This window comes from Ochlerotatus camptorhynchus, unplaced genomic scaffold, assembly GCF_037179485.1.
Source record: "Ochlerotatus camptorhynchus isolate MF236.1 unplaced genomic scaffold, CSIRO-AGI_Acam_v1.1 ptg000077l, whole genome shotgun sequence".
In the NCBI taxonomy this organism is placed as follows: Eukaryota; Metazoa; Arthropoda; class Insecta; order Diptera; family Culicidae; genus Ochlerotatus; species Ochlerotatus camptorhynchus.
Window position 1 is genome coordinate 10,570,991 of NW_027040567.1, and position 13,645 is coordinate 10,584,635.

Below are 13,645 nucleotides of genomic sequence, written 5' to 3' on the forward strand. Positions count from 1 at the left end.
TTTTGAGCAACTCAGTGCCTGTTTTATGTAAATTAATTTTTTAGATTATAGAAACAATAAAGTAAGATGCCAATATACATAAAAAAGTAAGTATTTTGTCAATAAGTTTGAATTAATATAATATGATTCGAATTGTAAAAATCAATCTTATTTGAAAGTTCACAAGCTGATACAAGTTCTGGTACGCGACATCTTTCGGAGCTTTCCATAAGCTCAGTAAACATTCTTCTGTCAAACGTGTCGTGCAATTCATTTCAGCGAAGTGCTAGTCGTGTTTGTTCAAGTTCCGTGAAATTGTTTGCGAAAATTGTGAGAATATCGCTGGGAATAGTGATAAATTGCGTGAAAAAGTGTTGCTGAAAGTTCCGGAATGGGCCCTCCGAAGAAATCTTCGAAAAAGGACCGCTCGTCCGCCGGTCCCACCAGCGGAAGCTCGACCGGAGGTTTCGTTGAAAACAAGTGGAACAAGAAACGAAGGACTGAAGACGATGCGTACTCGGCGCTGGTAAACGACGACGACGACAGCAATCTGGAAACGGGTGGAGAATTCGTCCCGGAAGCGGCATCCAAAAATGCGGAAAAGATTGACGAAGGCATCCAGGAAGATGAATACGGTGCCAAGGATTACCGCACGCAGATGGAGCTGAAACCGGACAACGCATGCAGGCCACTGTGGGTTGCACCGAATGGGCATATCTTTTTGGAATCGTTTTCGCCTGTATATAAGCATGCCCATGATTTTTTGATTGCCATTTCCGAACCGGTTTGTCGGTGAGTTGTAGATGTGTGGAAGTTTTTGTCGAAACGAAATATATGTGTGATTTTTGTTTTCAGCCCGGAACATATTCATGAGTATAAACTGACGGCGTACAGTTTGTACGCCGCGGTATCCGTTGGACTACAAACGCACGACATAATTGAATATCTTAAACGGCTGAGTAAAACGACGGTCCCGGAAGGGATTCAAGAATTCATTCGTCTGTGTACGCTTTCGTACGGAAAAGTGAAGCTGGTATTGAAACATAACAAGTACTTCGTGGAAAGTCCGCATCCGGAAGTACTGCAGAAGCTTCTGAAGGATCCGGTGATTCAAACCTGCAGACTTCGACGAACCAACGAGGAAGGGGAGGAATTCATAACGCAAACCTTGGATAAGAAGCCAATAACGGCATTCGGAACGACCAAGATTGGACCAACGACGACGGTTCCGGCGACGACCGAGGCTGAGAAACCATCTGAAGCAGAAGCGGCTGTGGTAGTTCCAGATGATATTACCAACTTCTACGACAAAATGGACAATGAGGAGGAAGAAGAGGAAGCGAACCTCAACACAGTTTCGTTCGAAGTCAACCAAGAGAAGATTGAAGTTCTTCAGAAGCGTTGTATTGAGATTGAATTCCCTTTGCTGGCAGAGTACGACTTCCGGAATGACACAGTAAACGCGGACATCAATATCGATTTGAAGCCGGCTGCTGTATTGCGTCCATATCAGGAAAAAAGTTTGAGGAAGATGTTTGGAAACGGTAGAGCTCGTTCCGGAGTCATTGTTCTGCCTTGTGGTGCTGGTAAATCTTTGGTCGGCGTTACGGCTTGCTGTACAGTTCGAAAGCGTGCGCTAATTCTTTGCAACAGCGGTGTTTCGGTTGAACAATGGAAGCAACAGTTCAAGATGTGGTCCACTGCAGACGACAGCATGATCTGTCGATTCACTTCGGAAGCGAAAGATAAACCCATGGGTTGCGGAGTTCTGGTCACGACCTATTCCATGATCACGCACACTCAGAAGCGTTCTTGGGAGGCGGAACAAACCATGCGCTGGTTACAAGAACAGGAATGGGGCATCATGGTTCTGGATGAAGTACACACCATTCCAGCGAAAATGTTCCGTCGTGTCCTAACCATTGTCCAGTCTCATTGTAAGCTTGGTCTAACGGCCACACTGCTTCGAGAGGACGACAAAATTGCCGATCTGAACTTCCTAATCGGGCCCAAACTGTACGAAGCTAACTGGTTGGAACTCCAGAAACGAGGCTACATAGCCCGGGTGCAGTGCGCCGAAGTTTGGTGCCCCATGGCTCCGGAGTTCTACCGGGAGTACCTCGTCACTAAAACATCCAAAAAGATGCTTCTGTACGTCATGAACCCGGCCAAGTTCCGTGCCTGCCAGTATCTCATTCGTTACCATGAAAAACGTGGCGATAAAACTATCGTCTTCAGCGACAACGTCTTTGCCCTCAAGCACTACGCTATCAAAATGAACAAGCCTTACATCTACGGTCCAACTTCACAGAGCGAACGAATCCAAATCCTGCAGAACTTCAAGTTCAACCCGAAAGTCAACACCATCTTTGTCAGTAAAGTCGCCGATACCAGTTTTGATTTGCCGGAAGCGAACGTCCTTGTTCAAATTTCGTCCCATGGTGGCTCTCGTCGTCAGGAAGCACAGCGTCTTGGTCGTATCCTGCGTGCCAAGAAGGGTGCCATCGCGGAGGAGTACAATGCCTTCTTCTACACCCTGGTTTCGCAGGACACACTAGAAATGGGCTACTCCCGGAAGCGACAGCGTTTCCTGGTGAATCAGGGCTACAGCTACAAGGTGATTACCCACCTGGCCGGGATGGACGAAGATCCGGAACTGTACTACAAAACGCGGGACGAACAGGGACAGCTGCTGCAGCAGGTTCTTTCCGCGTCTGATATGGACTGTGAGGACGAGAGAATTCCCGGCGAAGGGACGGGAGCACCACGGCCGGGAGGCTCGAGGCGGACCGGTGGGCTTAGCTCGATGTCCGGTGCGGACGATGCGGTTTATTGGGAGTATAGGAAGAAGAAGGAACATTTGCATCCGTTGTTTAAGAAGTTTAGAGGTTAGGTTACGGTGATTCGTTGGTCATGTGATTTTTTTTTATATATTCCGAATAAAACTTATGCTGTATTATAAGACAGTTGTTCTATAAGATCTCTTATTTTCTAATTCCGAATAATATCAGTCATATGCTATTGAAAGTTCCCGCAAATCTGACACTACTCGGTTTGGTCCACATTTATGCCACGGAATATGAAAGAACAATTATTATCGCGTCACTTTTCAAATAGACTAATTTAACGTATCCACCATTTTGAGAAAATCGAAGTTGAAGTTCGACAGATTATTATTTTAACTGTTTAGAAACAATACATTTTACAATACTACTTTTAATGTAGTCAGTGAATAATAACGTGAAAATTCAGTAGAAACGGTAAAATCACAATTTTACTTTGAATTTCATACTACAATATAGAAAAAAAAAACCACACAGGACGTTTTTTTGGGGCCTCCCTTAACTCAGTCGGTAAAGGCGCAGCTACAAAGTAAGACCATGCTGGAGGTGGCTGGGTTCAATTCCCGGTCCGGTCTAGGAATTTTTCGGGTTGGAAAATTTCTCGACTTCCCTGGGCATAGAAGTATGTATGATTGGACTTGACACACAATTATGCCAATGCAAAAATGGTACAGACATCGAAAGCTCTCAATAACTTTGGAAGTGCATCTAGAACACTAAGTTGAGAGCGCGCAGTAAGCTAATACACTGAAGTCTTTTTTTACACGGTTTTTTTTACGACGATTTTCGAAATAACGCGGTTTTTTTTACGCGGTTTTTTTAAATAACGCGGTTAAAGAGCCAAAACATTCTAAGTGTTTTCTGAGGAATGGACTTAGCCAAAAAAACAAACTTGGAAGTGTACTTCGAGTGGATTCACCGGACAACATGGGTACATACATATTTTCGGAACGGGAACGACGTGTAGAGGCCGGAAATCGATGATTTATGCCATTTTGGAATTCAAGATGGCGGCTTCCGGTTTAGCTTAGCTTAGCTTAGCTTAGCTTAGTCTGACTGCACGTATCGATAGTTGCACTCCGTGATTGATCTGAACCAGTGAAATTGTACAAAGAATCAACTGAATGGGGCTTGGGAGTAACCTGCCATTCTCAGTGTACATGTTCCAGTGACTCCTACCTTTAAAGATCAATAACGTCACCGGCCACGTCCTTGCAATCAGGTGGGAGAGGGAAGGAATGTTAGTGTGTGACTTTTGTTGTTTTGGGACCGTGTTTACCTCTGCATCCCACAAAAGTCACAGGAAGGAGGTTTTGTTAGTGGGTTAGGTTCGTTGGATCAGGATTCACCTTGATAAGTGATGCGATCTTTTGTTTTGTGTAGTTATTTATAAGTGTTTTCGATTTATGCTCTAAACAGCCGGCTGTCTAGAGATGTAGATCATTATTAGATGTGTGTATACCGATTTAAACCAACAATAAGGATACTGTTGGGGCCCCTCACAAAGTGTGATGATGGTTTATTTTATTTTATCAATGACCAAAATAATTAATTATAAGCGGTTTGAACCGATTTAAACCAACAGCAAGGATGCTGTTGGGGCCACTCACAAAGTGTGATGGTGGTTTACTTGATTGAATATAAAATAATTATTAGAACCGATTTGACCCGATTTAGACCAACGGCAAGGATACTGTTGGGGCCACTCACAAAGTGTGATGGTGGTTTATTTAGTTCGGAAGAAAATGAATATGTATACTTCTTTTTTTTATATAATAGAACGAATTTGTACTGATTCAAACCAAAAGCAAGGGTTCTATTGGGGCAACTCACGAAGTGCGATGGTGGTTTATACTATAAGGGCATAAAACAAAATCAAGAGCCATTTCGGTTTCCATAGCTTCCTAGACACTCGGCCGCAAAATAATCTTATCCGACGGAAACGTCTCGATCATCGCGCGATTTACCGTATTGATTCAAATTCCGAACAGTGCGTTAAAATCATCCTTTGAAAAACACCTTTTTTACCTAAAATATTGCTGATCCGCTCAGAATGTATTTAAACTCACGACTTATCGTAATATGGACATCCTAAAAGAAAAATTTTCAAAATCCGTCCCATACAAAAACACAAGTGCTCAGAATTTGAGCGTGTTCGTAATATGAATCAGAACGGTACAAACTGTAAAAATACCATTATACAATACATACTGGTATCACGTATGCCCCATTCACATTCACTCATGCATTTTGGGTTCATGCACATAAACTGATGAAACTTTAAGAGAAAAACTCGCGTTGTAGAATTTGAATTGGAACCGGAACGAGTATGGTATTTAAGATTCAATACAGTGTTGACAGAATTGAAAGACCCTCTCCCTTTGTGAATAAATCGTGTTTATTATTAGTATTGGTATCGTTAACTTTTATAAAAACCATATAAATCATTTTGCTTTGTTTAGAGGTTTTATTACGGCATTTGAATAAGACTGTCCTGTCATTTGTAATTCAAAATTAATGTTTTAATGATCAACATAGTTTTGGATTATCCAATATAAATCGGCAACACTGTGACACGCACGAGCGGTGTGGCTTGAGTTGCTTGGCAACGGTACTTATTTACTGTTACATCACAGCTTGCTTCGTTCTTTCTATTCCAGAGAAACTGTATTTTACTTTGCTGACCAGAATTTTCAAGCGTTACTAAATCAAAGCTTTTGAATGAAATATTTCAAGACCAATGCAAAAGCTCATAACATAACACAAATAACGTTTTGCATTTCACGCTCAAAGAATACAACCCAAAACCGTTAAATGCGTATCGTTACTCCCGTTGTTGACTGACGGGTTAGTACATATGAGTGCAATCCCATGACCCAGAATTTTTAGTAAATTAATCATTCAAACACGATTCAAAAATCAACTAACGCGTATTTTATAAACTACTACACTACCGTCCTCTGTACTAAACTATGTGACATACCATTACCAAAACTAAGTAATCCTATCCAAGCGTGCCGCTCGATCCAATACGATCCTCCAGACTGTCAAAAAAAAAATTCTAGTCCACTACTCACAATCGCAAAAAGTGCAGGAAATCTGCAACGAGCAAAAACCGCCCCACATTCTCCCGTGGAAAACCCCAAAAATCTGCCGTAAAATGAGGAAAATTGACGAAAATTCCACTCAGTCTAGGAGTAGTATCAATAGAGTGAATGACTTTCTTCCTTGGAAAACATTTGGCAAACCTACCCATCACCGACCTCCAGCACCTCAAGCGACTTATGAGTAAACCAAACTCAAAACCCGGGTCTCTCCCATTCGCCGTGTGTTTCATCGGAAAATCCTTTGCTAAGATAAAAGCTTCCTGATACAACACCTGTACGTGACGTAGTCAGCAATCTCCATATCAAAGCCAGTAACAAAAACAAACATAGATTTTACCAGCTGAAAGCGCGAACGTCAACAAGTAAATCGACAAAAAATTTATATCAACCATCAAAAGCATTGTATGGCTTATAATTCCATTCAATCCACCTCCAGGAACAGGAAAATCGTCCAAAGGATCAATCAAGGAACAGGAAAATTGACCAAAGTCGTCAAAACGAACGGGGACCAGACCAAAATTAAAACAATATGCATTGCGCGGTACTTATCTGACAGCTCCTTCCAACCGGTCCATTCGAAAACTGCAGAAAATCGTGCTTTTCCATAGGTAGTAACTGGACAGTCCGTCCATGTCGATGGCTGATTTGTAGCTGTCACCATCAAGCGTTACTTTCCTCTCCAAGCGTTACCAGACAGTTCCAAGTTTCTTTCCGAAACCTCATTCAACTTATGTATATTTCCACTATTTTTTACACAACTTTCTCACAAACTAGACTGAACTGAACTTTAATTACATTAAACTGTAATTTAGACACCATCTACATATTATTCCGAATCAAAAACACTACAAAATCACTCAATTCAAGAGGACGAAAAATTCCTCCGAACTTTCACTTCTTAGCAGCGTTGCCAGTCCCTCTCAAGATGGCGGCTTCCGGTTTTGTGAAAAACTGTCAAATAGCCAACAATATGGATATTTTAGGAACCGAGACGACATCCAGAGGCTGGAAATCGATGATTCATGCCATTTTGGAATCCAAGATGGCGGCCTCCGGTATTGTGAAAAACTGTCAAATAGCCAACAATATGGATATTTTCGGAACGGGAACGACGTGTAGAGGCCAAAAATCGATGATTCACGCAATTTTGGAATCCAAAATGGTGGCTTCCGGTTTGTGAATGTTTCAAAAAAAAGTTATGCAACAAATTTTAATTAACTTTTTTTTTTCGATAATCTGTAATTAATCTTCTTACATTTACAAGAACTTCATAAATTCGATGTTGAACAACATGTGATACCGGTGACTTGGTTGTGGAATGCATGTAGCACTAGATTTTTTTTTTTTTTTTTTTTTTTTTTTTTTTTTTTTATTATAGAGATTTTTAGCCTGAGGCTAGTTCATCTCTTAAGGGTAGCACTAGAGGTTATACAGGTACAAGTGGTAATGGCCTGCCGAGATTTGCTCAGCCGAGCTCGGTAGAAAAAAAAAAAAAAACTAAGTGTGTGGATAGTACTTAACATAACAGGAACTGGGGTTGAAGTTTTCGCTGACCGAATAGTCAAAGTCATGAAACACAGTGAACGAAGAATCCTTGTCACTGAAATCGATGTTTAGCCAATAAGACATCATGGACACTGCCACTACCAGTGCACGGTATGTACTGAAGTAGACCCTTTAAATTAAACTTCAATTTAAATTCCACTGTTTGACATGGTAAAAAAAAAATGTGGTATACATGTATGTTCTGCAAAACCATTTCATCCATTACTAATTGAGAGAGTCGGCTCAACATAATCAAGGCGCCTTTAGAAAATGAGCACCAATCACGTTAGGCAGACCGAATGACCGAATAACCGAAGTAACAATCATGTAGCCATCATTTCAAACTGTAAATTGGACAAGTTTTGACCAATGATTATCTTAAATAAATGAAAATAAATTTGGATAGGTGTTTTTATATCACATACAACGATAGAAGAGCAATAAGTTGAATCGCTTAACTCGATTTGTTTACATTTTTTTACTTATTACCTTTACGTTAGAATTCATGATTACGTTAGAATTCATGATCAAAAAGAAGGGAAAATACTCATTCAAGTAGCGTTACCTCTAGATTCTGTTGAATAAAATTATTCTTTCTTGAAGTTCTTGTGCATAACAACCTTTGCAATTCTCTGCATACCACGTTAATTGGGAATCCCGTCCAGCAAACTCTTAATATTTACTCTATAATTATCTTAGTAATAATTCTAGTGAGAATGCGCTTAAACTTTGCTCCATAATTCTCTTGAAAAGATACACTTTGGACATTTACGATTGGAATATTCCTAAGAATTCCCTTCACCTTGGAAATCGAAACAGAATTCTCATGGAACTCTCGTCAGGATTTTGACGTAGGATTACGTCTTTCGGCAACATATTGAAGGTGCAATTAAAAAAAAAAAAAAACTAAATCGACCGCGTTACGAAACATGATCAAGTTTTGATCACTTATAACTCTGTCAATAGCGGATGGATATTAATTCTAAGCAAGCCAATCGATTTGAATGTCATTTACGAATCTGCTAAAATGAAAACTTTATCAATTTTCAAATGGTTACTATTGAAAATTGCAACTGTTGCTAAAATAATGAAAATTATCACCGATTGACTGCGAAAAGAGCTTCCCCTAACACAGATTTCAAAATCGAATTCACTCCGGTCTCACCGAACGGTGTTTATGCAATCACCGTGTGTGGTGAGTGCATGGTGGTGTCCAATGGTCATCATCAGCAGCAGCCGCAGTACTTAAGGCGCCTGGTTTGTAGATTGTTCTCCAGTACACGACGAAAGGCTGCCCGCAAGCAGCAAGCTTGTCCATGCGCTGAAGTTCGTTGAGCGGTCCATGCGCTGAAGAAAGAGGAAGAAGTTGCACCGGTACTGATCGGATTTCAGTTGCTCGTCGTGAGCCGCTGTGGCCCATCTATGCCAAGCGCGTCACCGTTCCATACAACATACAGCTCGCCAACCTTATATGTTTAAAACACCTTAATAGTTCAGCATTACTGAACCATCAAGTGGTCACCAAACTGTTCACCAATCGATCCAGGTGCAAGACATTAGCACCGTTATCATCTCCAAGAACTCGAGGAAATAATTCCACAGCATTGTTCTAAACTGAGACACATCTTCCAGGATTGGCTACAAGGAAACCGACAGAGCACGAAGGGGGCGACACATCTAAATCTCAAGTCTAGATGCTCAACAAATCTCACCTTAGCGAATCAATCTTCGAAAAATCTTCTTTCATTTCTAGCATCTACTTGCATCGCGCATCATCTTTTTGCAGAAAACCTTCAGAATCGTCGTCAATCTTCTTTCTATCTACTCAGCATGCGCACAGCTAGCCACAGCAAAACACAATCTTTCCTGCATCGTAGATAGAGTCGTCTCCCTCGCAGAGCACCTCAAAAACAGAACTCTCAAACTGCTTCCGAATTTCAACCTATCGAACTTTTCCACTGATAACGAGATGAAAAATAAATTTAATATTTAGGGTAGAGCACTACTTCGGCCTAATCACCCATTTTGGGCCTATCTAGCAGAAAGCTTCAAATAAATCCATGATTTCAGAATTAACAAGTCAATTGTGCGTTTGGTACGATACTTTAGTTCACGGCGAATGAGAACGACTCAAATTTGAGTTTAGTTCACTCATAATCGTCAAAAGTGCAGGAACTCAGCGATGAGTAAATTTGCCTCATGTTTTCCCAGGTTTTCCAGGGAAAAAATCCCGAATTTGAGAAAAGTAAAGATTGGATTCACTCAGTCTATTGGTACTACTCCGAGACTGAATAAAATTTTCGTCAATTTCCTCATTTTCCGGCAGATTTTTTAGGTTTTCCACAGGAAACCATGAGACAAATTTAACTCAACGCTGCGTTCCTGCACTTTTGGCGATTATGAGTGAACTAAACTCAAATTTGGGTCGTTCTTATTCGCCGTGTTAATAAGCTACGGAACGAAGCCAATGAGAACACGTGATATGAAGGTTTTTACCCATTATTCCCAAAAATAAAAGAAGCGCTCTGCCGGCGCTGGTGGTGTAGTGGTAAGCGTAACACCCCAACGGGTCTGGGTTCAATCCCAGCCGAGGTCGGTGGGATTTTTCTGAGGCATAAAAATCTCTGGTCACGTCTTCCTTCGGAAGGGAAGTAAAGCCGTTGGTCCCGGCCCATGTGTGTTAAATGGGTGCGATATCCTACGCAGGTGTGGAAGCTGCCTTCCTGCACATTCGATTGCCGTCAATGGATGGCAATCGATGTCCGTCGGTGATTGGCACTAGATTGCGGAACAGAGACCGACGTTAAATAAAGGAAGGAAGAATGAAAAGAAGCGCTCCAACCGAATGAATTTGTATCTTCATCCGATAGGCCGAAGTGAATTCATTGGCGTTTCAATGCGTTAGGCCGAGTTTGGAATCCGTAGGCCGAGTTTGGCGTCAAGAACCAGTGTTAGACTTTTGACAATATCTCAACGATTGGTTTCTCTTTATCAAATCTTACGGTTACTGCGCTAGATTAAGAAAGGCTAAGTGCGGGTTGTGTTTAATAGGCCGAAAATGGGATAGTTAACCCTACTATACTTTTGCTGTGACATCAAAACTACCTTTCGTAATCCTACGTCAAATCTACGGTCGTGTCTTGGATACAACCTCTAACTTTTTTTAAATGAAATTCCCTTGAAATTATTTTTACCCTTCCCAAAGCATCCTCCCAAAATTAATTTAAAATTCTGATCTGTTATATTCCTAACCAAAGCCAAAACACGTATACCACCTGTTCGTTTATTCGTTATGAGTCAGGTAAGACAGTAGGCTATCTGAGGCACAAAAAAAAAATCGCATGCCATCAGCTCACTTTAGTGAATCGGTTCTTTTGAACAGATCTCTAGCGTGAGGGGAACTTGTTGAAGCTTGAAACGTTGATGTGTTGTTGTAATGGCTTGATATCTCGTGCAAAGTTGAATAATTGTTGTCCTTTTACTCCAGTCCGAATCCCGAGGGCGACATCGAAGAATGGTGCATAGTGGAACTTCAAGGAGACCTGGAGGTGCGTGGTGATCGAGCCATGAGCGGGCAATTCATTGGCGACTTGCTGTTCAATAAATATGGACAACCGGTAACAAATATCTCTAGCTCTATGCTCCAGCACATATCAACTCAATCGATAATTCCCCACCATTCCCAGATTCTTATCATTGGCCACCACATTCTGCAGGGACGGTTGCAAAAGATCGACAAACCCCTGCTGGTCATGGAAAAGCATGAAACTCGCAAACGTCATGTGACCGAACCCTCCACCGATGATGCCGCCGGAGACGACGAGAACGAAATCATGCTGGACGTGAGCCAGGTCAGTCAGCTCGATAGCACGATAGCCTCCTCCAATCGGACCGTCCTGGATTCGACGCTGGCAGTGGAGCATAAAACCGTCCCCAAAACAGAGTACCTTGTGCGAGCGGTGGTGAAGCACAAGATTCTCTTCAAAGCCAGACCCAAACCCATCATCGCGAATGTGGCGAAAAGCGTTTAGAGATTTATATAAAATCGTGGTATTTATTTCCAATCTGCCATCGAGTTCTAATATTACATCTTTCGGTCATAAAATGTATCCCTATGTGTTCCAGGCGTTTATTTAGAGAAATTCCATTTCCCGCTCGATGCCGACGAACTTGAGCTGCTCCGTTGGCCCATATCTATAGTCGAAGAACAGTTCCTCGCCCGGTTGAATGGCTCGCTTGGCGAAGATTCCGATCCGGTGGTCTCCGTTCACCATCATCACCTTGGCGTAGCAGTTGGGGTTGATCGAATGGTTGGCGAAGCGAATCTTGTTGCCCTTGCGAGTGGCGTCTACCACGAAATCTGAATTTGAAGTTCAAGTGAAATTATGTTGATTAATTTCAAGAAGAGCAACTACTCACCATTGTTTAAGTTGAACAGGAAACTGCACATGTACTTGTCGTAAACCTTGCCCCGGCGATCCGCCTCGTCCTGCGAGATAATTTCACCGCAGTACTCCGATATGAATTCGTTCTTCTGGGCGCTTTCCTTCAGGAATATTCCCCAACCGGCAACGTCCGACGGGGCCATGAGAAGATGTTTGTCTGTTGATTAGAAAGTTGATAATTACTGTCAATGTATGCGTAGACATAGGATAGTGGAAGCTTACGCAACGCCCGCTGAACGCTAACATTCTTGCAAGTAATCTTCGAGATCTCATAGTGTTCTGCACCGCATGTCTGGCACAGATCCGGATCGCATTCGCGAACGGCCAAATAGCATGGGCATTGTTTCGTGTTGCACTGGGCCTTGCAGCGACATCCCGGGAAGCGATTCTGGCAATCGCTGCTACAGTTGCAGAACTTTTCGCAAAAGTTTTGCGCTCCAATGCATGGGCAGTTGGCGTCGCACTGTCCCGGATGATCGCACGGGGTGAAGTTGAACACGTGATTCGAGCTGGAATCCTTCTTCAGTTGAATCTTGCGGCAATGCATCGACCACAGCCGGTGCTTCTTTTTCTTCTTTCGCGGAGGTGTGTTGTCCTTGTTGGCTTCGATCAACGGAATATCGGCCGCCTCCTTCTGGGCGAACATGTACACCTGTTGGCAGGTTTTCATCAGCATTGCCTCCGCAATGGCACAGTAGTTGTTCAGGTAAACCTTGTGCAGCGTCCGGAAGAACGACTTGTCCGAGCCGTTCCATTCTTCGTCGGCAGCTTCGAGCAGATTGAGCAGGGTTGCCGAATTGTTGACGGACCCACTACCGTTGCCCCGTTGGCCATTGCAGGACGAGTCCTTGGTGGACCCAAAGGGAGCTTCCTTGCTGTACCGGCTACTGTCGTTGCTGTCCTCAGAACTGGCTTCGTTGCCCGAGTCCATCGGGGTTTTGTTCTTGTTGTCCACGGCCAGGCGTTCCTTCATGCCGTCCTGGGGATGGAGTTGTTTCAAAATATACCATGTTTAGATTGAAGGCAAATCAAATGGTCATGTCTAGAGGTTATTGGTAAAGGTAAGGGTATGGCCGATGGGCCGAGAATACAAATAGGTTGTACAGGGTGGCCCCTAAACTATCATTTTGGAATTCCCGACTTGTTCCCGTTTCAAACCTGAAATCCTGAATTCTGAAAATTCCTTCAAGGCACCGAGGGGGGCGTCACATCTAAATCGCAATTCTACACGCAGAGAATTTTTGGTGGTTTAAAACAAAAAAATAATATTGTAGTGGTCAACGATCTCTTTATTATTGTTTCAATATGGTATTTTTGTTCAAACATCTTTAATTTTTTTTTTAAATAACAATATTATTTTTTGTTCTCTTGCTCAAATTTCCAAAGCATCAAAATTGTTGATTTAACAAAACGCATGGTTTATTTCAAGGGCAACATAAAATTAATTCAGATACCATGATTGTTGATTGAATTATATTCTTTTGTTTAGTGTGGAGAAGCTAGAAACCGAACCCGTCCTTCGCCATTTTGTTAACGTGCCAGTAAAGTTTTGCGTATCGAAATGTGTTCCGGTTCCGATAATTCAATAATTATTGAAGAACTGGATGTAGAAAAGGTGTCGGTTGAAGAAATCGAGTTGATAAATTTATTGAATAGTTATGGAATGTCCGAACGAGTTATTGAAGCGTTTCTCGGTAGGTAGTATCCTTTTTTATTCAGTTACGAT

The 13,645-nt window shown here is 42.1% G+C and overlaps 4 protein-coding genes across 4 annotated transcripts in view; 3 read left to right on the forward strand and 1 right to left on the reverse strand.

Annotated features, from left to right (window-relative positions):
- On the forward strand, positions 1-11,583 carry LOC135697772 (chromosome transmission fidelity protein 8 homolog). Its single transcript, XM_065217588.1, has 3 exons — positions 1-86; positions 10,962-11,091; positions 11,161-11,583. The coding sequence occupies exons 1-3, from the start codon at positions 67-69 to the stop codon at positions 11,503-11,505; spliced, it is 495 nt and encodes a 164-aa protein (XP_065073660.1). The 5' UTR covers positions 1-66; the 3' UTR covers positions 11,506-11,583.
- hay (ATP-dependent DNA helicase hay) overlaps positions 258-13,645 on the forward strand; it is an 89,243-nt gene continuing 75,855 nt past the window's right edge. Inside the window, exons 1-2 of the mRNA XM_065217510.1 lie at positions 258-771; positions 835-2,894. Of these exons, the coding sequence (XP_065073582.1) occupies positions 371-771; positions 835-2,872 (2,439 nt within the window). The 5' untranslated portion in view covers positions 258-370 and the 3' untranslated portion in view covers positions 2,873-2,894. The remainder of the gene's footprint in view (positions 772-834; positions 2,895-13,645) is intronic.
- The window catches only part of E(z) (histone-lysine N-methyltransferase E(z)), an 18,012-nt gene continuing 15,902 nt past the window's right edge, over positions 11,536-13,645 (reverse strand). Inside the window, exons 4-6 of the mRNA XM_065217511.1 lie at positions 12,142-12,898; positions 11,894-12,076; positions 11,536-11,834 (exon numbers count right to left, since the gene is read on the reverse strand). Of these exons, the coding sequence (XP_065073583.1) occupies positions 11,608-11,834; positions 11,894-12,076; positions 12,142-12,898 (1,167 nt within the window). The 3' untranslated portion in view covers positions 11,536-11,607. The remainder of the gene's footprint in view (positions 11,835-11,893; positions 12,077-12,141; positions 12,899-13,645) is intronic.
- The window catches only part of LOC135697646 (uncharacterized), a 7,638-nt gene continuing 7,473 nt past the window's right edge, over positions 13,481-13,645 (forward strand). The window contains exon 1 of the mRNA XM_065217427.1: positions 13,481-13,613. Coding sequence (XP_065073499.1) covers positions 13,481-13,613 — 133 coding nt within the window. The remainder of the gene's footprint in view (positions 13,614-13,645) is intronic.

Coding starts and splice junctions, on each gene's coding strand:
- LOC135697772 (XM_065217588.1), top strand. CDS start 67: ATGCCAATATACATAAAAAA. Junction 87..10,961: donor ATGCCAATATACATAAAAAA/GTAAGTATTTTG, acceptor CTTTTACTCCAG/TCCGAATCCCGAGGGCGACA. Junction 11,092..11,160: donor TCAATAAATATGGACAACCG/GTAACAAATATC, acceptor CACCATTCCCAG/ATTCTTATCATTGGCCACCA.